This window comes from Myodes glareolus, chromosome 2 (assembly GCF_982192425.1).
Source record: "Myodes glareolus chromosome 2, mMyoGla1.1, whole genome shotgun sequence".
NCBI classification, from domain to species: domain Eukaryota; kingdom Metazoa; phylum Chordata; class Mammalia; order Rodentia; family Cricetidae; genus Myodes; species Myodes glareolus.
Window position 1 is genome coordinate 1,850,667 of NC_142027.1, and position 26,566 is coordinate 1,877,232.

At 40.2% G+C, this 26,566-nt stretch overlaps 1 protein-coding gene, 1 long non-coding RNA gene and 1 pseudogene across 2 annotated transcripts; 1 reads left to right on the forward strand and 2 right to left on the reverse strand.

The window, feature by feature from the left end:
• The first annotated feature begins 68 nt into the window (after window positions 1–68).
• Window positions 69–25,536, forward strand: LOC125392875 (uncharacterized). The gene is made up of 4 exons (XM_087898288.1): window positions 69–249; window positions 21,284–21,410; window positions 21,595–21,655; window positions 22,139–25,536. Exons 1-4 carry the CDS (start codon window positions 247–249, stop codon window positions 23,517–23,519), a joined length of 1,572 nt encoding a protein of 523 aa, XP_087754414.1. The 5' UTR covers window positions 69–246; the 3' UTR covers window positions 23,520–25,536.
• Window positions 11,070–13,885, reverse strand: LOC148122886 (uncharacterized). Its single transcript, XR_015735517.1, has 2 exons — window positions 13,428–13,885; window positions 11,070–11,668 (listed from the first exon to the last, which is right to left on the reverse strand). It is a non-coding gene; the product is annotated as an uncharacterized LOC148122886 (long non-coding RNA).
• Window positions 12,416–12,595, reverse strand: LOC148122887 (Nuclear RNase P; annotated as a pseudogene).
• Window positions 25,537–26,566: the final 1,030 nt, after the last annotated feature.

A 26,566-nucleotide genomic window follows, 5' to 3' on the forward strand; every position in this document is an offset into this window, starting at 1 on the left:
AACCTGAGGGCCTGATTGGCTAGCGAGGTCTGAGTGACAAGAACACCTTCCTTAGTGGTACAGTATACTTAAAGACACAGCACAATTTTTCCTGGCCGCGACTTCCAGTCAGACACAGAACTTTTCTAGCCACAGCCTGCAGGATTGGCTTTGAAGAGGAGCTGGCGCCAGAGATTTGGGGGCTGCAGTGTGATCGCTGCTGCAGGGAGCTGCGCGGAGTGTTTGGGAAAGCTGGAAAACCACGACATGGTGAGAACGGGGCTGCTGATCCCAAATGGGGCAGAGCAGATGAATAGGTGCCGGAGCCAGTATGGTGGGTCCTCCCCAGATCTGGGTGGGAACCTGCAGCCAGATTCCCTGCCCTGTGAGGTCTCTTGCAGCCCTTGCAAGTCCTTGGACCAAGATGCAGGCCTTTGAATAACAGCTCCGTGGACTGAATTTGCTCAGAGCATTAGGAATAGGGAGCTGTATGTAGAAACATCTTTCTATTCAACTCCTGTGTGCTTTTGTGCTTCCATGAAAAGCAGGTTACCAAACTCGGAGAGGCCTAGATTCCCCAATATCTTCTAGACCTTCAGCACTTTGCATTTAATCTCTACCTGTAAGATCCATTTGATTAATTTTGTGAAGGTTGTAAAAGGCATCTCATGTTTTGTGTAGCACTCTACTACTCCGAGTCTCACAAAATAGAATTTAGCTGGGGGAGGACCCAAAAGCATATGCTGACTAAGCCTATTAGAGATGCTAGAATACACATTTGTTCACCAGGATTTTCCTGACATTTGACACCAAATCATTACAAAGAAGCCCCCCACCCCTGTTTTACCCATATATCATCCCCATATATCAAAGAACAGGCCTCTAAGCTGCTCAAGGAAGCATTACAGGGTCACAACCAACCTTAAGGCCTGGTATGCCATAAAGTTGCAGTTTTCTTCTTGAGAAAATCATAGTTCTAACAGATCCACAGTAAGACACCAGGTACAAGTATTTGAAAAGTAGAACTTTGTCGTGTTCAGGATTGGCCTGATCAAGCAAGGTTTTCATTTGGGCCCTCGGGCAGGGAGGTGGAACAGCCTGAGGCCTTGGCCTTGAAAACTTTTCCTATGGCCTGAGGTATTGATAATAGATCAGAGCTCCTTTGAAATCTGGAATAAGTTTGGAACCAGGGCCTTCATGGAGAGGTTGCTTCAGATCCTGAGAATCCAGCTCTTTCCACCAGATGGAGCTATGGTTATCAGTCCCAAGGCTACTGTAGGCTTAGTAATTAATGTTTTGAAATACTCTGTACCCTTTGTGTAGCATTGCTTGATTAGCTTCCTCCTGAATTTGTCCCACTACTGACTTCATAGAAGCCTCCCATTTCCTTCCATTTCCCTACTGGAACTAGTAAAGACGCCATTTTTTTCTTGAGAAGCTAACTTGGCTTAGGACATAGCTTGTACTAGACCTCCCCAGTCCAGCTTTTATCTTTCCACTTTCTACTTGTCTTATCTTGCTCAGACCCTGTTACCTTCACTTTAACCCCCTGCCACTGAAGAATGACCTGCTGTTCCAGGTCTCTGAGAATATCTTTGCTGTGTAAATCTCCCATCTGCCTAAGTTCCTAGACTGGCAAGTTGCCTGTCTCTATTTAAATTGTTCAAAGTGTAACCTGGAGTGTGAACCTAAAAGACACTTAAGGATGATGGCATATGTGGGATGAAAAATCTATCTAACTGATTTGAGCATCAGTTAGAGATGGATGCATATCATCATTAGAGAGATTAGATTTTTTTCTTTATTAAGTATGTGAAGTGATTTCACACATGTTAATATTAATTAATTCTAGAATAGCTGCATTTCCATCCCATTAGAAAAATGTTGCTGAGACAAGCTTTCCTATGTTGACTCAGGTTGGTTTGATTTCAGTCTGTTGCTCTCTAGGGCAATGACCTTGCTGTCCTCTATATTACACCTTCAAAATTCTTAAGTTAAATGACTGTGACACCTCAGAGTTTTAAAATTATCCATTTGAGTCATGTAGTGGACTATCTAATGCCGTCACAAGAAAAGGAATCACGTGTGGAACACTGCTTCTGTCATCAGACCAAAATAGGAGAAATAGTTTATTATGTTCTCTGTAGGGAAAACAGGCTAGGAAATCAGCTGCCGGAGTCACCTTTATGAAGTAGGACCTGATTGTGGTACGGTGTGGGAAGTGGTGATTTTGTAATTTCCCACCATGTTTTAATTTATGTCATGTAAATGCAAAACAGACCAGATTGTGTGGGTGCGCAATTTGTTAGGGTTATCTTGAGCCAATGAATATTGAATTTCTAATTAGGCAGCTCTCCTATGCAGATATGAATGTTCAATCCTGCTTGAAAAGTTGTGTCAGCTCAAAGGTTTGAGAAACCAGCCATTGACTATAACTCTATGTGTCAGGTTACAGACATCAGCAGCCAACATATACATATGGGCAATATCAATCTTATTAATGACATTCCCTCTACTAGGGAAGAACCTATTCTTTTTCAACATCAATATATCTAAGTTTTTTGGTTCTTAAAACACATTATTTTTATCATTTTAAAATCACTTATGGGTATCATTTTTAAATATTTTCTTTAAGTGCATTATGCTCTTATCTCCATTTGTTTCTGTTCTCTAGTGTTATAGGTAATTAATAGTCTTATTCCTTTTCTCTCAAGTGATGTTGATTATTGCTTTCTGTGTAGAGCAATGTCTCCTATAGCTTAGGCTTGCCTCATGCTATGTAACTGAGAATTGCTTTGAAACCCTAATCCTGCCTCAATAAGTAGGAAAAATGGACCCGTTAATGGGTGTCCTCAAATCACTTTGACTTTTATTGGGGACTTAAAAATGAAGAGAGACCTGTGTAAAAACTGAGTTCATTGACCAACTATGAGTCATAGTGAAGAAAGGGAGAGGCAGGTCAGAGGGTGAGAGCGTTCCTGCTCAACAGTAGATGAAATTAGCAATGCAGAATTAGGCAGTTAATTTTAGATGTTCCATTAATGTCCTGATGGGTCATTTTGTATGGTCTACAGGCCAGGGTAAACAAAAATCTGGGTAAAGTATTGACCTTATCATGAAACCAACCTCCTATAATTAAAGTATTTCAACCGAAATTGAAGATCCGAGTAAAATGTTATGGCCCTGTCTAACAGTACTGTTATTTTTCTGGTTTAAGATATTCATCCTTAGAGAAAAGGTGTGAGAGATCTCTAGTCTCTGGACGACATGGCCATAAAGCTTGTTTCAACTTTTCAAAATAATTTTTGAGATTATAACTACATCATGTCCACATTCTCTTTCCTACCTCCAAGCTCTACCATGATCCCTCGTTTTTTTTTTTCTAATTCATGGCCTGTCTTTCTTTAACAACAGTTACTGTGTAAATGTGACTTTTGTTTGTCTGTGGGACTTCCCAGCAAAGGTTTCTCTACACTGGAGATTGAGTGTGTAATGGGTTTTGCACACAAATAACTTTGTGTTTTGGATGAGGAACAGGATGTGCTCTAGGAGAGTGGAAGAATGTCTGTTAAAATACAAACTTTCTAGACTAGGGCCCTGTCTACTGGGCTTGAAGGACAGAGCTAGAAGGACTGTACTGTCTAAATCATTTAATCTCTGGTCACCCAGTAAAGGAGCTGTTAATATTCTGAAGCCCAGCTGGGTGCCAGTAGCCCATGAGGGATTCTGGGGAAACCTAGCAATCAGGAGTCCTTTGTGGCTCATGTGGTCGTGGAAACTGCCTGGACCCCCAGGTACCTGCTATGACTAATTTGCTCCATTCGCTGCCTTTGCACACAGCATTGGAAGCAGAGAGCTGTGGGTTGAAACATCTTTGTTGTTCAGTTTAACGTGCTTTTTGTACATCCATGTGAGCAGGTCTCCAAACTCAGAGAGGCCTAGTTTCTCTAGTATCTTATAGAAGTTCTGCACTTCACATTTAATATTTAGGTGAAAGATCCATTTGTATTTAATTTTGTGACAGTTGAAAATAGTGTCTCTTACTTTAGGGAACATTCTACTTCCTGTGATGTAGAAGAACAAACTGGTGATATAAAGGACTTCCCAATGCTTAGGAGATAGTCACAGAAAGTAGAATTTAGCTAAGACATGAATGTCTCTAAAATACCCCAAAGATAAGTATATGCTATTGAGGACTGTTAGAGATTAGGATGCTAGGATACACATTTGTTCACCAGGATTTTCTAGACATCATCGCTCCAAACCATTACGAAGGAGACACTCCTGATTTACAACCAGGCAGTAGGCTTGTCCACATATCAAAAACAGGCCTCTGACAAGCTGCTCAAGGGGGCATTACAGGGTCACAGCCAACATTCGGACCTGGTATGTCATAAAGGTTCTGTTTTCTTCTTGGGAAAAGCATAGTACTGGTAGATGGACAAGGGGACAACTATTTGAAAAGGAAAACACTGTCATGTTGAGGGCTGGCCTGATCAATAAGACTTTCCCTTTATGCTCTCACACAGGGAGAAAGAATGTGCTTGGTAGAACCAGAAATTGTCAGACACCTAGGCCTTGGGAGCTATCCCAAGGGACTGATGTTTTAAGAATAAAAAAGAGCTCTTTCTCTACAACCAGGAATATGTTTGCAGTATAACTGTGGTCTGGGTCCAAGGCCTTTGTGCAGGGTTTGTTTCAGATTCTGAGAACCCTATTCTTCCTACCATATGGGGATATGTTTATCAGTCCCAATGTTTCTGTGGGCTTAGTCAGTAATGTTCTTGAGAAATTCTATGTTTCCTTATGCAGCATTGTTTGATTAGCCTCCTCTTGTGTTTGTCCCATTGTATGATACTTTCTGCTTACTTGAAAGAAGTTCCCATTTCCTTCCATTTTCTGCTGTTCAAACACTAGAAATGCTGGTCCCACTACTAGTGAGCCCTCAGACAGCCCCAGCCATACAATTGTCACCCACATTTAGAGGGCCTAGTTTGGGCTTCTGCAGGTTCCCCCACTATGAGTCCAGAGTTAGTGAGCTCCCACTAGCTCAGGCCAGCCAGCCCAGCTTTTATCTTTTCTACATTATGCGTTTCCTATCTCTCTCATCCCTTGGCACCTCCACCTCAGGATCCTCTCACTGAAGAAGGTCCTTTCAGGTTATTGGTGTACTTAAGAAATAATTTTGGTAATTTCTTTGCTGTGTCAGTCTTCCATATGCCTAAGTGTTAGACTTGCAGTCTTCAATTCCTATTTAAATTGTTCAGAGTGTAACCTGGATCCTGAATCTAAAAGACACAAGGATGACAGTATAGGTGGAATGCAAAATCTGTTCTAGGGTGGCTCCCCTTTGAGCATTAGCCAGAGATGAATGCATGCTATCATTACAGATAGTTTCCTTATTAGTCTCTAAAGTATGTGAAGTGATTTCTCCCTGGCAAGGTACGTTAATTCTAGAAAAACTGCACTTCCAGACTTTTAGAAAAATTATTTCTAAGACAAGCTCTCTTAGGTTGACTCAGGGGACTTTGATTCCGTTCTGCTGCTCGGCAGGGCAAAGACCTTGCTGTCTTCTACATTACACCTCCAAAAGCTTAAATTAAATGATTGTACCACCTTAGAGTTTCAAAATTACCTTTTTGAGTTATGCAGTTGAATATTTCAGTACAAGGAAAGGGATTTGCATGTGGAGCATGATTTCTACATTCATAACAAAATAGATGGAATAGTTTATTGTGTACACTGCAGAGGAAACAGGGTAGGCAATCAGCTGCTGGAGTCACCATTATAAAAAGGGACCTGATTGTGGTTGCGTCAGTGATTTTATAATTTCCCAAAATTTACTAATTCATGTCTTAGTGAATGAAGACTGACCAGACTGACTTAGTGTAATTTGGGAAGGTTGTCTTGCCCCAAAGAATACTGAATTTTCCATTAGGCAACACTCCTATGCAGATATGCTCAATCCTGCTTGACACAGGTATGTAAACACAGAGTTTTGAGAAAACGCCTTTGACTGTAACTATGTGTCCAGTTACAGATCCCAGCAGCCGACTTGGGCATATGGTCAAAATCAATCAGTCTCTTATTATTAAAACTACATTACCTCCTCTAGAGAAGGTCTTGCTCTTTTTCAAAGTCAATATTTCTAAGCTTTTTCATCTTAAAAGTAATATTATTTTTACCATTTTTTATATTTTTTGAGACAAATGTCAGTTATTGGCATTATGTTTTAACATTTTCTTTAAGTACATTACCACTTTTATCTGTATTTGTTTCTATTCTCTAATGTTTCTAGGTCATTAATGTTTAATTCCTTTTCTCTCAAGTGCTATTTATTATTTATTTCTGTTTAGGGCAATGTCTGCTGTAGCTTAGTCTTGCCCCATGCCATATAATTGAGAATTGCTTTGAACATCTAATCCGGACTCACGTTCCCAGTTCTGGGAAGACAGTCCTGAAACTCCTTCTAGTTTGGACATTAACAGCTCAGTGCAAAGGAAAAAATGGACAAGTTAATGAGTATCAAGCAGTCTCTCTGGCTTTTTTCGGAGGACATTCTAATGAAGAAGACCCATGCAAGAACTGAGTTCACTGACTGTGAAACTGGGGTAGTGACAGTACAGAAAGGGAGGGGCGGGAAGGAGGTGAGAGCCTCTGTATATGTGTTGCTTTTATTAGTTAATGAATAAAGCTGTTTTGGCCAATGGCTTAGCAGAGTAAAGTCAGGCAGGAAATCCCAACAGACATATATAGAGTAGGTAGAGTCGAGGAGAAGCTGTGTATCTGCCAAAGGAAAGGAGAAGGTCACCCACCAGATCCTTACCAGTAGACCACAGCCTTGTGGTGATACACATTGATAGAAATGGATTTATTTAAGATGTAGCATTAGCTAAGAATGTACTTGAGCTATTGGCCAAACAGTGTTGTAATTAATATAATTTCTGTATGATTGTGAATGAGTAGTCTCCGTTTGCACTTTCCTGCTTCAACAGTAGCTAAGATTAGCAATGTGGAGTCATGTAATCATTTTGAGATGTTCTATAATTGTTCTGATTGGTCATTTCTTGGGGTTCACCGAGTAGAGATTCAACATTCTGGATAATGGACTGATCTTATCATGAAGGCAAATTAGTTACATTAGTTCAACCTATATAGAAGATCTGGGAAAATTCTGTGGCCCTGCTTAACAGGACTATTATTTTCCTGTTTAAGATGAATAGCCTCAGATAAAAAGATGTGAATAATCCTTGGTTTGCTCTGATACAAATTGTTAGTCTCTGGAAAACATGACCATAAATTCTGTTTTAACTTTTCAAAAATAATTCTTTGAGATTATGATTGTATCATGCCCACAATCTCTTTCCTGTCTACAATCACTACCATTGGATGCCCATTGTTTTCTAATCCATGGCCTGTTTTTCTTTAACAATAGTAACACAGTAATAACAGTTCCTATTTGAATGTGACCTGTGTTTGGCTACAGGACTTCCCAGCTGTGAAGCAAAGATTTCAGTGCACTACACAGTCAGTGTGTATTGCTTTGGAAGAGGAACAGAAAGTGCTCTAGAAGACCCATTAAGGTCCTGTCTGCCCTTATGTTGGAAGGGCAGAGCTGGGAAGACTCTGCTGTCTGTGTCATTTGATCTCTGGTTACCCACTAGGGGAGCTGCTATTGTTCTGAGTCCCAGCTGGGTGGCCTTAGCTCATGTGGGAGCCTGGGAAGGCTTAGCAATTAGGAGTACCAGTGGGAGGTAGGTTTCAGGTTCTTTCCAGGATTCTCCTCTGGTTCTACTGTGAGGGAGACCACAAGCCATGATAGAGTTAGTGTGGGGACCTCTGACACCCAGACCAAGAGAAGCAGTTCTGCGGAGCTGTCAGAGCTTCTGTGACTTGGATAGACCATGAGCCAGACTGTGGTTCCATTGATCCCTGTGATGACCTGGGCAGTAGCCCTTCTTCACTGAGACTTCCTGAGTGTTGACTCTGTAGGGAGGGGAAGACTGCTTCACTGACTATGGAAGGCTGTATGTGTCCAGTTTGTATACACAAGCATTGCTTCAGTGGGAGGCAGGAAGATAGATTGGAAATCTGAAAGTCTGGTTTCTTGGAGTGCTGAACATTGCACTCCACTTTCAGATTTGTCTTACAAGTATTACAAATAATTTAGAAACTGGTAGAAAGAAGTGTTGGGAATTATCCTTCAGTAATATGTGATTAGAATGCTTTAAAATTTCTAATACCAGTCTTATCTTGATTCAGGGAAGTTCAGTTCCAGGGGAGAAAAGAAGTTTCTGAGCTGTAGAGATATTTCAGGTTTGCATGTTGCTGGGCAGGTGGATAGGGCAGATTCCACATTGTGTGCCATAATCCATATCACAGGGCATAGGCATTACATTATTCTACACTGTTTTGTGATTGGATATCAGTTGGCTGGGTGGGCCTGAAACCGCAAGGGGACATTAGAGTTTGCAGAGCCATAGAATGAGATTACCTCCATTTGCTAAGGGAACTCTAGAGCTTGTGCCCTCTCTGTTTGGAAAAAATATCAGTAGTTGGAGGATGACACTTTAAGGGTCAATTTGTGTTAATTTTGTGGGAGTTGTAAAGTCTGTGTTAATTTCTACACACTTATAATTATAGGTAGTTGGGCAATGTTGGTCAAGATCACACTTTTCCTGGTTGTGTTACCTTTGGTCTTTTGATTAAAAGTTGACTATATTTTTTGGATTTTTTTCTTGACTCTTTCTATCTCATTTCACAAATTTATTCTTATTCTTGATTGTTATAGCTAAGTAGTAAATATAGAAGTTATATGGTGTCAATATTTTTTCATAATCCTATTGGGCATTCTGAGTCATGTTACGTGTCACATTAGAATCAGGAATCTTCATAAATTCTTGAGAATTTTCTTTGGATTGTATGAATTTCATGTTGCAAATTTAGCAAGCACAGCATCTTAATATTTACATATCATGTTTCCATGGTTCATTCATTTACCTCTTTGATGGGGAAAACCTTGTTAGCCAATTATCTTTAAGAGGTGGATCTAAGTTAAGGCATGGCTTCCCAGGATTGAGGGGAAAATGTGTGCACTCCTCAGATGCTCTCTCTCTGGGTGATTCCCATGGGACACAGTGGAACTTGGTCTTCTTGTTTCCTGTTTTGTGAGTTTTTTTCCCCTTATAATAAATAAAAATATAATTGTTTTATCCTTTAGCTTGCCTGGTTATTTCTACACCTCTTTGTTTATTTAGATTTTGGTGTTAATCTGTAAAAGACTTATTTTATTAGATAAAAAGTACTATTGGGCTGGGCAAGTGGCACAGCATGTAATCTTCTTGGAGATTACCTGAGTTTATCCCAGTATCCAAGTTGGGAGGCTCATAACCACCTGCTACTCCAGATTCAAGGCATCTGACACGCTCTTTTCTTGTGTGCCTCCTGTATGCTCAAGGAAGACCTTCTGTATCCCACAAACATACAAAAAGTGTGGGGATAACCTTGGTTTCAAAAGCTTTGCGATTCTCAAAACAATTAGAGCAAAACTTTCAGTGTATAATACAAATTATACACTGTTTCTTTAAAAATTTGTTATCTTGCATTTGGTTTGGAAAAGTTTCATTCCCTCACTCTGATGCAGATTTACAGGCAATCATCAGTCATAGGAAACAAAATGGTGCCTAAGTGATCCAAATGTATCATTTTCTTTATTATAAGAGAATGATATCCTTTTAGAAATCAAAGGCATTATAAAGTCTATAAAGTTTAAACATCAGAAAGCTTCAAGCAAATCTCTCCAATGTTGGTGGAGCAGCTCTCTTGCCCAATTCATTTCCTATTATCAGCAGAGCACAGAACTGGAGTGTGCCTGGTGAGTGCTGACCAGAGATTTCTTGTGGTTTAATTTTGGTTAGAATATTGTCATTCTTGTCGTATTGGCCATGTCCTTTCCTTTACAGAAGCATCTCAGTTTCTGGAGGTTCCAATTATTAATTGTTGTTCTCAGAGTCTGTGCTACCAGAGTTATCTTTAGGAAGTGGTCTCCTGTGCCAAGGTATCCAAGAGAACTTCCCACTTTCTCTTCAGTGAGGTTCAGTGTGGTTGGTTTTATGTTGAGGTCTTTGATCCATTTATACTTGAGTTTTGTGCATGGTGATAGATATGATTCTATTTGCATTCTTCTACATGTCTATAGGCAGGGGAGAAAGGAAGAGGAGTGGGGGAAAATACATAGCTCCATTAAAAAAAACAATAAAACATAAAAGAAAATCTTGTTAAGGGACCATGGTGTGTGTGTGTGTGTGTGTGTGTGTGTGTGTGTGTGTGTGTGTTATATGACTTTTTGACTTGTTTGGTCAGTGGTGCCATCTATGTAGCTGATGTTATTAATTATCTAATTTTTTTGTTGTTTCTCTGGAAAATGATAGGTGTTCACCCATTTTTTTTCAGAAAATTTACTATATTATACTATGAGTTCCTTGAAAATTGTGTTGGTTTGGGAAGTTCTCTGCAGGTCTGAGTTTTCCAGTTGTTGCTATTTTCATGTTTGGGTTTTGGCTACTTAAGTGATTGATAAAGTTACTACCTTGGTTTTGTGTGTTTAAAACCTTCTCTTATATTAGTGTCTCTGTCTTAATTAGCTTTTGCTGTCAACAAGATGTAGCCTAGAGTCATCTAAGTGGACATCAACTGAGGCTTTGCCCAAATTGGAATCGCTAGTTACTATATTTGTGAGAAACTGTGTTGATTGATGATTGGTATAGGAAAGCTTTTCCGCTGATGTTTCATCTCCCTAAAAAGTGGGCCTGAGTGAGGTGAAAGATCTAGGTTAGGACAGGACAGTGTCCAAACAAGAGAGGAAGTCAGTAAACAAAGTTTCTCTGTGGTTTTTGCCTTTACTTTGTAGCTCGAGTGTCTATCCTAAGCTCCCCAGTTATGGGTTGTATTCTGGCATTTTCAGCCAAATAAGTGTGTTTATTACCTGAGATGCTTTTGGTTAGAGAATTGAATCACAGCAAGAAACAAGCAAGTTAGACCTGCGGGGGGCCATCCTGTCCCGCAGGAATGAACGCCACCAAAAACGAGAATTCCTTCTCTGGTCACATCTTTATTTGGAGCATTCCCTTGAGGAAAATTGGGGGAAGGGACGATAGAGCAGGGACGAGAGAAAGCTTAGAGAGAGAGCGTTGGGCCCCGAGGCAGCTGCTTTTAAACGGTGGAGCAGCTTGAACGCTGTCCTGATTGGTTAATGCCATTCTGCTGGTCTGAGCATGTGCAGGCAAGGGTGCAGGCAGGGTTGCTCAGCCCCACGTGGCTACCTCCAAACTGCAGGACCACCTGTGCCTCCAGGTGGCTCCCAACATCTCCCCCTAATTATTGTCTTTAAGAGCAATAAGGCAAAACTATTTTCCAATCTGGTCCCCACCTAGACGCAGCATGCCAAGGATATCTCTGCTCCCACCCATTCCTAAGGAAGGAAAAGGCAAAGTAGAGTAAGAGATAAGAGGTTGCACAGGGTGTTGCTCAAGTCGATGTTGTGAAACAGCTGCTCTTGGCACTGCCCAGAAGGTCATCTCTGCTGCCTCCTCTGCACGAATCTTCCACAGCAGGACACTCAGCATCCACTGGGTCATCTTCTTTATCTCTCTTGTCAGTCTCGCTGGCATCCAGATGTATGTCAGCATTCCTAGAAAAACATAAACAAAACTCTCCTCCCAAATTAACATTTAAGAGTATTAAAAACTCTCAGTGTAAAAATTCAGCACAATCAGTACTGGAAGTAGGCTGGTTTTGAACTTAGAGACCTGTAGGTCTCTGCTTCAAAAAGCAAATCTTGTTTGCCTGTACCAGCAAAATTTTGAATTAAAAATTAAGTGTATAGAATGCAAGAGAAATCCTTTCTCTGGGGGAAGCTGTCACTGGTAGTGTAGTCCCCCTCTATTGTTTAAAAACCAAAGCAGTTGTCACTGGGAATTGAACTCATGACCTTTGGAAGAGCAGTCAGTGCTCTTAACCTCTGAGCCATCTCTCCAGCTCCCCTATTCAGATGGAAAAACCTCTAGGTAACATTGTTTATCTCACCAGGTGCCTCAGGCAAAAGGTCCGCCTTTCTTTGTTACCTAGGATACGGTAACCAGGTAAACATGCCTTTATTATGATAATCACGACCAGTTCTTTAAGGGAGAATGGGCGTAGCATCGATCTGGCTACTTCCTGCTGACGAAGGGACGTTGTTTAGGGGATAAATGTTTTCATCTGACTAAATTTTTGGCGACAAATGTTTTTATCTGACTAAATTCTTAGCGACCTTGGCTGAGGGCGGCGGCAGCAGCGGACAGCGGCAGCTGCCATAGCTCCGCCTCTGAAGCCCATAATGGCGCGCTCCGCATGGCCCAAAGGCATGGCTCCGCCCCGGGCCTTGCGCGGGCTCGCCGTTTCACCTCAGGCAATGAACTCGCACCGCCGGCTGTGAGTCTTTTTCAAGCTCCGGCGAGGGGGGGGGCATCCGCCCACCCGTGGAGGGCCCGGTCTGCCCGCGCGCGGAGCCCCGTTCTCTGGGAACTCATCTCCGCCCGCCCATGATGCTATGGAAACACAGTTTTTCCGCAGAGCCGATTCAGCTCCTCTCTGCTTTCTATGGCGCCGCTGCTCACCACGCAGCTTCCGCCTCAGTCAGGCGAGTCTGCTCAGGTGCTGAAAAAGTCCTCCAAAAACCATAGCCCCGCCAGAAGGCCGGGACATATAGCCTCTGATGTCACACGGACTTTAGCCTGCCCGCGACCTGGCTATTCGCAGGCCTCTGAGGACTCCAGCAAATTTCCCGCCAGCAACTGGTTAGCATGGCCATGCCTCCCGAACGAGCTAGCACTGGAGAGTGCAATTTTGCGTCTCCCTCCTGAGTAGCTGGGATTACAGGTGTGCACCACCGTGCCTGGCCCACTTCCGTGTTTCTAATCAGGCATTACCGCTCAAAGGCGGGCCGGCTGCCGCCAGCACTCTCAGCACGATCAAGCAGCTTGTCTTTCTCAGTCAAAAATTAAAGTTTTTTGTACGTGAGAGCCAGAGACTGAGCTCTCTTATCAAAATTAGGCGAAAATCACCTCAGAAACTCTGTGGCTCTTTAAGAACAGGGAAGGCAGTCTTAGAACCCGATCAAACTCGCCTCCCTACGAGACTGTTGCCCCGAGTCTCTTATCAGCGAGTACGCACGGAGGAAGCCGCGGATCTCCCAACCGTAAACCTCGCCCTTTTTGCTGCTGTTTACATTCCTCCTGCACTGAACTTAAGGGATTTTTCTTCCCTGTTGCTTTCTGTACCTTCTTTCAGATACCTTAACTTTGATTTTTTTTTTTGTATTTTCTTTTCTATTTAGGCCTATCCTTTGAAATTCCTTTTTTACATTTCTTTTCCTCCCCTTTCTGGGGATTTCAACCGACGTCACTCACCGCTCCATGTTCTCAGAGTTCTGAAATTCAAGGCTCTCTGTGCTGGTGTCTGATCTTGGCTTTTTCTCCCGGGCTTTCTCAGGGTCCCCCGGCGTAGTTGTCAGGGTCCCTCAGCGTCCCGGAGTTTCGAGCACCAGTTGCGGGGGGCCATCCTGTCCCGCAGGAATGAACGCCACCAAAAACGAGAATTCCTTCTCTGGTCACATCTTTATTTGGAGCATTCCCTTGAGGAAAATTGGGGGAAGGGACGATAGAGCAGGGACGAGAGAAAGCTTAGAGAGAGAGCGTTGGGCCCCGAGGCAGCTGCTTTTAAACGGTGGAGCAGCTTGAACGCTGTCCTGATTGGTTAATGCCATTCTGCTGGTCTGAGCATGTGCAGGCAAGGGTGCAGGCAGGGTTGCTCAGCCCCACGTGGCTACCTCCAAACTGCAGGACCACCTGTGCCTCCAGGTGGCTCCCAACATAGACCAAAATGTAGTATGCCAAAACAGATTTTGTTGCCAGGTGAATTGTTGGAATATTGTCTTTTTGAGGAATGTGGAAGATATTAGGACTTCAGATGGCAAAAATCATAGAAAGCTTCACACAGAAGTTTAATCAGCTATTTTTGTAGGACTAGGAATATGGGAGTACAGTGCTTGGGGTCATAGGATTTAAATGGGAAATAGACTCCATGATAATTCAGCGAGCAGTTATTTGTATAATATTTTGCCCCCAAATCATTCCTATTTTCTCCATTACTGAGAAATTGAATAAGGTAGAATTAAAAAGTAATTGGCTGATTTCTTCAATAAAGTATTGATTTTGTTGGGTGTAGACTCATTCGGGTCTACAATGAAAAAGAAACAAGTGGTGCAGAAAGAAATGAAAAGTCAGTTTCATACAGAAAAAAACAGCACTAGGTGGTTTCAAATGGCAGTCCTGTGGTGAAACACAGGCAGGAAGTTTTAGGAAGTTTTACATACTTAAAGAGAAGGCCCTTCTTGGCATTTAAAGTCTAAGAAGGTAACCTAAGGTAAGACTCCAGCCATGCAAGCATTCAGTTTATGGAAGAAATAGGGAACTGCTTCCTAATCCAGAGAAGCAACTTCATACAGAACCTGTTGTAACTCTGGTCCAAGTTTAGTAGTGTCCTTTACAACTTAGAAGGCAGATTTGGGGGGATCATCCATGTTGTACTAGTTCTGGAAACAAGAAAGATGCAAAATTTATATTTCATAAATTCTTCTCTTGTTTCAGTTCAGCACTGTTGCATGCGGAGTCACAGCGAGGAGACTGTGAGAGAGAGTTCATTGCATGAAGCTGTGAAGATGAAGTCAGTGTTGTATTTTGAGATGATAGGATGTTGAAATACTTAAGCTATGAGACATCTGCCATGGAGAACTGCATACAGGGAGTGGAAGTAGCAAAGGAGGCACATGTATGAAAATTTTCAGGGATAAGATATCTAAGTCCTTTGAGAATGAAGCCCCACCTGTCTGAGACAGCTACAGGTTATGTTATTTGCCCTGCGGAATTTTAGTCTTTCCTGGTCCAATCTTCCCTCTCTGTGTTAATAATCCTTTCTTTTTTTAAAAAAATTTTATTCTTCTCTCATACAATACATCCCAAGTACAGTTTTCCCTTACTTCACTTCTCCCAGCCCTCTCCACTGTTTCTCTCTCCACCATATCAACTCTGCCTCCATTTCCCCTCAGAGTAGAGCAGAGAGCCCAGGGATATCAGCAAAGTCCTGCATAACAAGTAACAATGAGACTAGGAACAAAGCCTCCTATCAAGGCTAGCTAAGGCAACCTAGTAGGAGGAAAAGGTTTCCAAGAAGAAGTGAAAGAGTCAGAGGCACCCCTCCCCCCATTCTCACTATTCAGAGTCACGCAAAACCAAGCTACACAAGGATAACATATATACAAAGAATCTGGTGCAGACCCCTGGAGGTTCTGTGATTGCTGTTTCAGTCTCTGTGTGCCCCTACGAGCCCTGCTTAGTTGATTTTGTGGGCTGTATTCTCCTGAATTCTTCAAATTAGGAAAATTTTTGACTATAAATTTTTTTGAAAATGTTTTCTGGGACTTTGAGATTCTTCTTCTATTCCTATTATTCTTAGGTTTGGTCTTACATCATATTTCCTGGATGTTATGTTTCAGGAGATTTTTATATTTTATACTTTTTTAATCAATATATCCATTTCTTCTATCATAACTTCAAAACCTGAAATTCTGTGTTCCATGTCTTGTATTCGTTTGGTGAAGCTTGTCTTTGTAGTTACTATAAGATTACCTAGATTTTCATTTCAAGAATTCTTTCAATTTGCTTATATTTTTCCATTTTCAGGTCTTGAACAGTTTCATTCATTTTCATCAACTGTCCCTTTGTTTGTTTGTTTGTTTGTTTGTTTGTTGACTTTCTTTAAGGAAGTTATTAATTTTCTCTGATTCTTTAATAAGAGATTCACTCACTTCCTCTTTAAGGTCATCTCTCAGCTTTATAAAGTTGGTCTTAACATACTTGTTCTTCAACTCTGTTGTAATATTCAGGGCATACTGTAGAAGAATAGCTAGAATATAGTAGAGACATATTGCTCTGACTATTTTTGATTGTGTTCTTATGCTGGTGTCTAGGTATCTGGGTTTGAGGGGATTGTAGTTCTAGGTGCTGATTTCCCAGGTTGTCTTTGTTGAATGGGTTTTTTTGTTCCTTGGTTTCTATTTGCTCTTTGGTGTTCTGGTCTGTGTGGCCTATTGTTGAACAGGGGTTCTCACCAATGTTGGGGTCTGGAAATCTTACAGTATGGTGGCCATTGTTCCAGAAGGGAATATCTGCCCACTTTGTGACTGCAAAAAAATGGTTTGGAGAGGGAGCTTGGGGATAGTGTTGAGGGGACACTGAGAGAGTGGGGCAGGTCTGTAGGCTTATAGCCTACATATACTTCTGGCAAATAGTGTGTCCTTTGTTTGAGCAAGCGATCTCCACTCATGTTGGAAGCCACAACACATAGATGAAGAGGGATGTGGGATTGGGGCTAGTGTTGGGAGATTAATGAAAGAACAGAGGAGGTCCCCAGGTGAGCAGCCTATGTGGATTTCTGATGGTTGGCATGGTTCTAATCCAGCAGGGATTCTCTATCTCAGTTTGTCTACCTGTTCTTCTGGCCATTGTGGCCTGCACTTAAGCAGAGGATATCCATCCGCTTTGGAGGCTGGGACATGGCTTTAGAAGTGGCAGTTGTAGGGCTGGTGGGGATTGTATCTATGGGAATTAGGGAGTGTGGAAGTTTCATGGGCTGGTGGCCTCCATACCTGTTCTTCTAATTGGTGTGACATGCATATGTACAGGAGATGTCTGCCTGAATCGCAGGCTGAACACAGCCATATTCCCTTTTTCTGAATGGGAGTATATTCTGTGCCATCATAAGTTGGAAATATTTCTTTTTTTTTTTTGATTTTACAAGATGTGACAGTAATGAGATTGCCCTTAGTGTCAGAAGAGACTTTGGACATTGGCACTGTTTGGGTTGTTACAGATTATGAGGATCATTAAACTTAGACTAAATGCGTTTTCATTTTTTTTCTTTTTTCTTTGTATTTATTTTTCTTTCATACAATACATCTTGACTACAACGTTTTCTTCCTATACTCTTTCTAGGCCCACTACTCCATTCTTTATTTCCCCAAATGCACTAATTTGTTTCCCTTCAGAAAAGAGCAAGAATATCAACCAAACACATGGTGCAGTAAGACTAGGCTGAACAAGGTAACCCAATAGCAGGAAAGGGGTCCCAAGAGTAGGCAAAAGAGTCAGAAACACCATGACTTCTAAAGTTAGGTGTCTCAAAAACACCCTAAGCTAAACAACCATGGCATGTATGCTGAGAACCTGGCACACAGCTATGCAGACTCCATTAATGCAGCCCAAAAGGCTAGCTTTTATGGTTGCTCCAGGGTTGCAAAAAAAATGCCACAGCAAAGTAAGGGCTTTAGGGAAGTTGTTTATCTGAGGGTCTTTAGGAAAAGAACACACACATTCTAATGATAATTTCTTTATTCTTTCATTTGCTCTGTTCTCATCTAAGCTTCTGTCTATTTTCTCTAGATGACTCCTGTGTCTTCTTGGTCTCAACAGCTACATATACCCAATAGCCTCTTTTCATGCTGGATGTAGGTGCTACATTTTAAGGTCATCATTTGATAAGAGGCAGAGCTATCCTGATACATACAAGTAGCAAAGCTCAACCTCTTAATTGGCTGTAAAGTGCAGCTGCACATCAACAATCAGTCATTATGTTACCTAACATTTTGTGATTAGCAGAAATGCTGGCTTCCTATAAGTGCTTACAGAAAGAGAGTTGTGTCATAAATGCTTTGGTAGGGACATAGGTTTGCCTTAATTTTCTTAATATTAGAACACTAGGGCATTCTCCAATAGCACAGTGACAATAAGAACATTTTTAAATTTTGAAATATATTTTCCTATCTTTTGTATAATTTCTGGTTACTTAAGAATACCAGCAGTCCTCATTAGGAATTACAGAGTCAAGTTATTTTCTATAGCTTTGACTAGTCAGAATATATTTTTATAAATTGAGGTCAGGAATGGGTGCAAGGACTAAATCATTTGTCAGCTAGTAATAATTGGCCTTTTTTTTTGTATTTATGACCTATCCAGATAGCTCAGTATGTCCTTGTGAACTAGACTTCTATTTCTGGGAATGTATATCTTAAAATTTATTAGCAAGCACCTGGTCTTAATTTAAAGTTACTTTGAAATATTGAATCAGCTAATGATATACAGTTGTCTTAGAGCTTGGGTTTGTAACTATTTTCTTCTTTCAGCATAAGCTATGATATAAAACAGCTTTCAGGTATGACTCACAGGCCTTGTATATAACAACAGACATAGCTTTGAAAATTATCCTAATGTTATTTCTATTCATAAAAATTATACAACTTAAGAAGACATCACCTTCCCAAACATAACACAGATATACATGTGCCCAATATTTGGAATATATTTATGAGATAAACACACAGGGAGGGAGGGAATTTCCATACAATATACATAGTTGCAATGGCATGCAGGGAGACAGCAGAAGCAAAATACATTCTGGAAACTGCATTCTTCTAAGCCTTGCTTGAATGAGACATATCCATCAGAGAGATAATCCTTTGGTGGACTGACACCTGAACTTCAATTACCATCAGCTGCACATCTGATAAAGTTTTTGTTAGCAGCACTCCATAGTTGCTACCTCATTTTCTCTGAGCCCCCGTGAACCCTGTTTAGTTGACTTTGTGGGCCTTGCTGCCTGGGTTTTCTAAACCCCTCTGGATCCTACCATTCTCACCCCCTCCTTCCGCAGGATTTCTAGAGTACAACTAATGTTTAGGTAGGAATCTTTGCATATGTTTCCATCAGCTGCAAAAAGAAAACTCTGATGATAATTGGACCAGGCACCAGTCACTGATTATAGGAGAATATAATTATGAATCATTTCATTGATTTTTTTTTCTTGGTCAGATGTATTTGGTTTTACATTAGTTCTCTAAGCCATCCATGTTCTGGTTCCTAGCCATCCAGGCATTGTCTTTACTTCTTATTCCATGGTTTGCTGTGTAGCTGGGTGGGAAGCCCATGGTGTCCTTTCCTTTTCTTACTCCCCTTACTTATTTTTCTTTTTTCCCAGATTTTTCCTCCCATTTCTTCTCTCTGCCTACCAGCCCTGCCTATCATTTCACATCAAGATTTTGGCCATTCAGCTATTTATTAGAAAAATAACATATTTTATACAGACAAAGTTTCACAGCTTCACAAATGCAACACAGAAGAATAGAAAACATCTTTGCATCAGTAAAGCAAATGTTCCACAGCGTAAACAAATATAGCACATCTTATAATAATATTCCACAACAGCCTGGGTTGCATTTTGAGACCACAAGATTTTCAGATACCTAAGCTACGAGACATCTTCCATGGAGAGGTGGCTACATATAGGGGGTAGAAGTAAACAAAGAGAGAGATGTATGAGAAGTTGCAGGGATAGGGCCATCTAAGCCCTTTCAACCTGAAGCCCCATGCATCTGAAACAGAGCTACAGGATTTGATGTTTGTCCTGCTGTGCTTCAGTCTTTGCTTGATCCAATCGTCCCTCACTGTCTCCATTTCTCTTTTTTGGTATATTGTATGTTAGAAAGATGTAACTTGTTTTCTGAAATTACAAGGTATCACCGTCTGAAGAGACTTTGGACATTTGAACAATGTAAAGAGCATTGCAGACTATGAGGATCACTGAAATGACTGAATGCATATTCTTCATGGATGACCATGAGCCTATGGTGATTTGGGTCAGAATGTAACTGATGGATTGTAAAACCCACCAGATAGAATGATGTATTTGAACATGTATCTCTCCTTGGTGACTTTCTTTTGATTGCTTGTGAAACCTTTAGTAAGAGGAGCCTTTCTGGATAAAATTCATCATTGGGGGTGTGATAGGAGTCTCTGTAGCCCCGACCCATTTCCTGTTTTTTGTGTCGACTGGTTTGTGGTTAAAACTAATCAGCCAGCTTCCTGCTTTTGCTGTCAGACCTTCAACACCATCATAGACTCTCTCTGTAAGTCACATAAGATACAGTAGAAGCAATTGCTGTTCAGTGCTAAGACACTTTGTTTGGTAACTTGCTGTTTTAATTTCTTGGTTTGATTGGTTGGTTTTGAAGACTAGGTTTGTCTGTGTAGCCCTGGCTCTCCTGAAAGTAGCTCTGTACACTAGGCTGGTCTCTAACTAAGAGCTCCCCCTGACTCTGGCTTCCAAGTCTTGGGATTAAAGGTAGGGCAACATTCTTGGAATTTTTGTTTTTATGTCATTGGGTGATGAACCTGGTATGTAGGTTTTTGTACATGTCAAGCACATACTGTTGTACTCAGCTTCACTCCTTATCTTGAATTTTATAATTTTGTAGAGGGTATCATTCTGTTTTCCGAGATGGTATCTATTCATGCCATTGATACTGGCTGAGCTTTCTGAGTCATTGGATTACAGGTGTATTACCTTCTTCCTGCCTGTTATATTTGTTTTGAATTTTTAATGAATATGAGTATTTTACCTGTATGTCTGGATATGCATCACATGGGTACCTTGTCCTCATAGTGATCAAAAGATGGTCTCAGAAACTCTACACTGGAAATAATGGATACTTGTGATCCCCCATATAAGTACTGACAATTGAGGCCACCTGTATGCAAGACCAACAAGAGTTCTTTACTACTGAGTCATATCTCCTGCCCTGTGTTGATTAGCTATAGTCAACATTTATATTCTTAACTCTTTGTAGAAGCTTCAGTAAACACCTGTGAGTTCTTTCTATCTTTTGTTTGTTTCACTGATTTTTGCATGGGAGACAGGGTCTTAATATGCACTTCTAACTGTCTTGGTCCTGACTGCATAATCTAGGCTGGCATTCAACTCAGAGGCAGGTAATACTTGCCTCTGCCTTCTGAGTGCTGGAGTTAAAGGCATAAGCCAATATAACCAGTTTATCCATCTTATTTTTCTTTTTTATAGTTAGTTTTTCATACAATTTCTTTACATGTATTCTGTACTGTTGATCTGTTTACTATTCTCTCGATGTTTGTTAGTAGATATTTCTCTTCCAAGGTGATATCCCATTTAAGGGTACAGAAATGACAGAGGTAACCCTCCAGTTTACTTCTAAAGTGACTTGGTAATTACATTATAATATCTATGTCATGGAATTAGTGTGGGGAGCACCAGAATTATATGACTATACTGTTAAAGAATATACATTTACAATGTTGTCAGTATCATACTTTCTGTTGTAAACATGTATGGGATATTTTAGAATGCTGTGACCTATGATGATGTGCATGTCAACTTCACTTGGGAAGAATGGAGTTTGCTGGATCCTTCCCAGAAGAATCTCTACAAAGACGTGATGCTGGAGACCTACAGAAACCTCAGTTCTATTGGTAAGTCTGCATTTTTTTTCATGTTTTAAAATAAGGGAACAATTATTCCTTGGTTATTGATGCTGTGACTGAGAAAGAAGAAGAATGAGGTGAATAAATTAAGCATGGTTCTAAGGTTTACTGAAAATAGTAACTTAAATTTTGCACAATAATATAACATACATTTTTTGGTACTATATTTCAGGATACAGTTGGGAAGACCATAATAATGAAGAACATTGTCAGAGTTCTAGAAAACATTCAAGGTAATTTTCATGTGCAAGCTGATACAAAATGTGTCTCTGAAGAAAATGTATGTCCTGGAAGTTTTAAACAAAAGCATCAATGTAAATAAGCACAGTTTAAAGTGCATTGATGATCATTAAATTCTCACACAACAGATGTCCTAGTTCACTTAGCAAATGTAGTGTGACTCGCAGTATAGGAAATTCCGTAAATGCAGTAAGGGTGGTAAAGCTCCCAGTTTTTCAGTTCTCTTCAAATATGTGAAAAAAATCTCATATAAGAAAATTCTATAACTGTGAACTATGTAAGAAAGGGTCTTACCATCATAGGTGTCTTAAAGAGGCAAAACAACCGTTAATGAAGAACAACATGAGTAATAAAACTTTAAGATCTGCTTCCTCTTTACAATTGGACCAAATTGTAAAATTAATTCATATAGATATAAATATTGAACAGTGTATTGAATGTGTTAAAGTGTTTACCTGTGCCAATTACTCTTGCAGGCTTGAAAGAAGTCAAACTGAAGAAAAACCTTCTGTATATACTAAATGTGTTAAAGCCTTTGCCTATGACAGTCATTTTCAATGGAATGAAAGAGCACATACTGGAAAGAAACCCTCTGAGTGTAATCAATGTGGTAAAGGCTTTGTAGATCTCAGTACTCTCCAAAGACATAAAAGAATACATGCTGGAGAGAAACCGTATGAATGTGACCAGTGTGGTAAAGCCTTTGCACGTTACAGTAATCTTCTAATGCATAAAAGAACACATACTGGAGAGAAACCATATAAATGTGATCAGTGTGGTAAAGCCTTTGCACGTTACAGTCATCTTCTAATGCATGAAAGAATACATACTGGAGAGAAACCCTATGAATGTAATCAGTGTGGTACAGCCTTTACATTTCACAGTTCTCTTCAACGGCATGAAAGAACACATACTGGAGAGAAACCCTATGGATGTATTGAATGTGGTAAAGCATTTTCACAACTCAGTAATCTTCAAATGCATGAACGAACACATACTGGAGAGAAACCTTATGAATGTAATCAGTGCGGTAAGGCTTTTGCTCATCTTGGTCATCTTCAACGACATGAAAGAATACATACTGGAGAGAAACCCTATGATTGTATTCAGTGTGGTAAAGCCTTTGCACATCTCAATACTCTTCAAATGCATAAAAGAGCACATACTGGAGAGAAACCATATGAATGTGATCAGTGTGGTAAAGCCTTTGCACAGCACAGTCAACTTCTACTTCATAAAAGAACACATACGGGAGAGAAACCCTATGAATGTAATCTATGTGGTAAATCCTATGCACATCTTAGTAGTCTTCAAATGCATGAAAGAACACATACTGGAGAGAAACCATATGAATGTAATCAGTGTGGTAAAGCTTTTACAAGTCAGAGTTATTTCCGAATACATATAAGGACACATTCTGGAGAAAAACCCTATGAATGTAATCAGTGTGGTAAAGCCTTTGCATGTCACAAAAGTCTTCAAAGGCATGAAAGAACACATACTGGTGAGAAACCCTATGAATGTATTCAGTGTGGTAAAGCCTTTGCACATCTCAGTACTCTTCAGATACATAAAAGAGCACATACTGGAGAGAAACCCTATGAATGTAATCAGTGTGGTAAAGCCTTTGCACGTCCCAGTCATCTTCAAATGCATGACAGAACACATACTGGAGAGAAACCCTATGAATGTAATCAGTGTGGTAAAGCCTTTGCACAGCACGGTCATCTTCAAATGCATAAAAGAACCCATACTGGAGAGAAACCCTATAAATGTAATCAGTGTGGTAAAGCCTTTGCATGCATCAGTAGTCTTCAAAATCATGAGAAAAAATCATACTGCAGAGAAACCATATAAATGTTGTTAGTGTGGTAAGGTTTTGCACTTTATTCAGGAGTAAAAGTTTTTGTGTGCAATCAATCTGTTAAAGCCTTTGCATATTGCAGTAATCATATAAAAAACTAATATTGAAAATCTTTTTGCTATAAAGTATTTGGTAAGATCTTTAGCCAACTCACATATATTCAGTTACACAAGAGTATTCTGGAAAAGAGATTTTGACAGTGTCACCAACCTGTTCAAGTATTATTACGTCTGTCTCTATTTTGTTTGCCAACTCCATGGAACAAAAGCCCTATGAGTTTAAATAGGTAACTGTAGCAATATTTTGTTTATGATCTAACAAATAAAACTTGCCTGAAGATCAGGGTGCAAAACTAGCCACATTAGTTAGCTATAGAGGCCAGGCAGTGGTGGTTTATATGTTTAATCCCAGACAGAGGCAGATGGATCTCTGTTGGCTCAAGGCCATCCTGAGCTACATGAAATTAATCCAGTCTAAAAGAAAAACAAAGCTCACACAAAGGTAATCTCAGCATTTGGGATTCCACACTAGGGAGTTGAAGCCAGGAGTGATATGATTGGGCAGAGAGAGGAATATAAGGTGGGAGGAGATGGGAGCTCAGTGGAGTCTGAGGAGCTTTGCAGTCTTAAGACAAGATAACCACTTCCATCTGAGCATTGGTAGAGGTGAGAACTCTGGTGTGCTTTTGTCATCTTCAGCTTTACCTCAATATTTGTCTCTGGGTTTTTATTATTAATAATGACTAGAATTTGTGCTAAATCTGGTTCCCAACTTTTGGGGTACAGCCATTTGCCTGTGGCTTTGCAGCCACCAGTATAGGTCGAAGTACATACAGTTAGAGTCACTACCCTACCAGCTGTTTCCTTTCTTCTCTCCTGTTGGGCTTTTCCTGAAACCCCTCTTGGGATGTTGCCAAACTAAATACCTGCCTTGAAATTTGGTCAGACTTTTGTTGTACATAGCAGCAGTCAGCCTCATGTCATAATTATTATTGTTGGCACATTTGGTGAGAAAATTGGGAATTCTTGAAGGAATCAGGTAAAAGTTTTTTCCCCCACTTTAAAAATTAGGAAACACTATTACAATGGAGAGTTAGGTCTCTGTATGATTACACAATGGATGGTTGAAAAATAGAACAATTAGATGAAGAAAATTGGGAAGGGATGGAGAGAACAAGGAAGGGGGAGTGATATATTTTAATTAAAATCTATAAAAAATAAGTTTTAAATTAAAAGCGTGGCTTGAGAGATAGCAATTAAGAGCACTGGACTCGGGATATATTGCCAGAGACAATGGTTTCTAATCATCTCCTATAACTCCAGTTCCAAGAATATGATTTCCTCTTCTGGCCTCTGCAGGTACTGCACACAGACAGACATGTACAGGCAAACACTCATATACATAAAATAAAGCTTAAAAATGAAATTTTGTACAGTAATGTCACAGCTTGAGCAAACAACAGTCAGGGCTGGTTAAAATGAGCCCTTTCTGGTCCTTACTAGAAGCAGCTGTGGCCTTTGAGCCTGCTTGCTTAGAAGTAAAAAAAGCCTTCCTTAATCTGAAGTTAGAATAGGCAGAATAGTTGTTCATTTAAAAATATCATTCAGTGTGGAAAGGAGACCCTTCCATTTTTTTTGTATTTGTGTTCTATATCCTTTGTATGTGTGAAGGTTGTAGCGTTGATACTTCTTTCAAATGTACCTTTAGAGCATGCACTATGATCTATTTATCTTTTAGATCATACATAATACATTTATATTTAGATCATAATGCATGATCTAAAAGAGAGTTTTGCTCTGTAAATACACTCCATCTGCCTAAGTGATTAGATTTGCATTCTCTTCTCTCTTTTTAAATTGTTCAAAGTGTAACCTCAGGCATGAACCTAAAAGAGGCTTAAGAATGATAACATATGTGGAATGCAAAATCTGTGCCAGGCTGCCTCTTTTAGCATTAAATACCCCTGGATGCACTGTTATTAAAGAAATTTTTGCTTATTAAACTTTTAAATGTGTGGAATGATTTGTCCATGGCAAAGCACATTAATTCTAGACCAATAGTACCTCTAGCCTTATAGAACAATGTTTATGAGACTTTTTTATTTTTGTTTTTTTGAGACAGGATTTCTCTGTGTAAAAGCCCTAGCAGTCCTGGAACTAGCTCTTATAGACCAGGCTGGTCTCAAACTTAGATCTGCCTACCTCTGCATCCTAAGTGCTGGAATTAAAGGCTTGTGCCACTACCACCCAGCAAGACAAAATTTCTTATGTAGGATCAGGTAGCCTTGTTCCCACATAAGGATCATGTTGTGATTAAACCAACTAAATTCTTAGATTAAAGACCTCAACCACCACTAAGTTTTAAAATTACAAATTTGAATCACATAGTCAACTGTCCATTTCAGTAGGAGGAAAAGAATTTGTGTGTAGACATGGCTTCTGCCTTCAGACCAGAATGGAAGGAATAGTTTATTGTGTACACTGTAGGAGGAAGCAGAGTAGGCAAACAGCTGCTGAAGTCACTGTGATAAAATAGGATCTGATTGTAGCAGGATCAGTGATTTTGTAATTTCCCAGCATACATAGATAGATCCATGTCATGTGAATGAAGGCAGGCCAAATTTTGGATGTACAATTTGGGAAAGTTAGCTTGAGCCAATGAATATTGAATTTCTAACAAGGGAACTCAGATATCTTCAATCCTACTTGTCATAGTTACATCTCTTAGCTGTAGTTGTGTGTGTCAGGATCTCGACAGATAACATTGCACGAAGCGGCATGGTGAAATAATATGAATGCCATTCCCTGCCAGAGGCCATGGGAGTATACAGAAGATTGTGGGTGACAACTAATATTCAACAAGTCAACCCATCAGATGAATAACCGTGGGGCCACTGACAGTGAATCTGTTTCTGTCATGTGCCATTACATTTCTTCCCTAAAAACAGTTACAAGTACTTTCCCCACTGTCTATGTGTTTATCTCATAAATATATTCCATCTATTGGGCATACATATATCTGTGAATGGTTAGAAAGATGA

Excerpts from the sequence above, each read along its gene's own strand:
- LOC125392875 (XM_087898288.1), top strand. Across the intron at positions 21,411-21,594 it reads CAGAAACCTCAGTTCTATTG|GATACAGTTGGGAAGACCAT; the intron begins GTAAGTCTGCAT and ends ACTATATTTCAG. Across the intron at positions 21,656-22,138 it reads AGTTCTAGAAAACATTCAAG|GCTTGAAAGAAGTCAAACTG; the intron begins GTAATTTTCATG and ends TTACTCTTGCAG.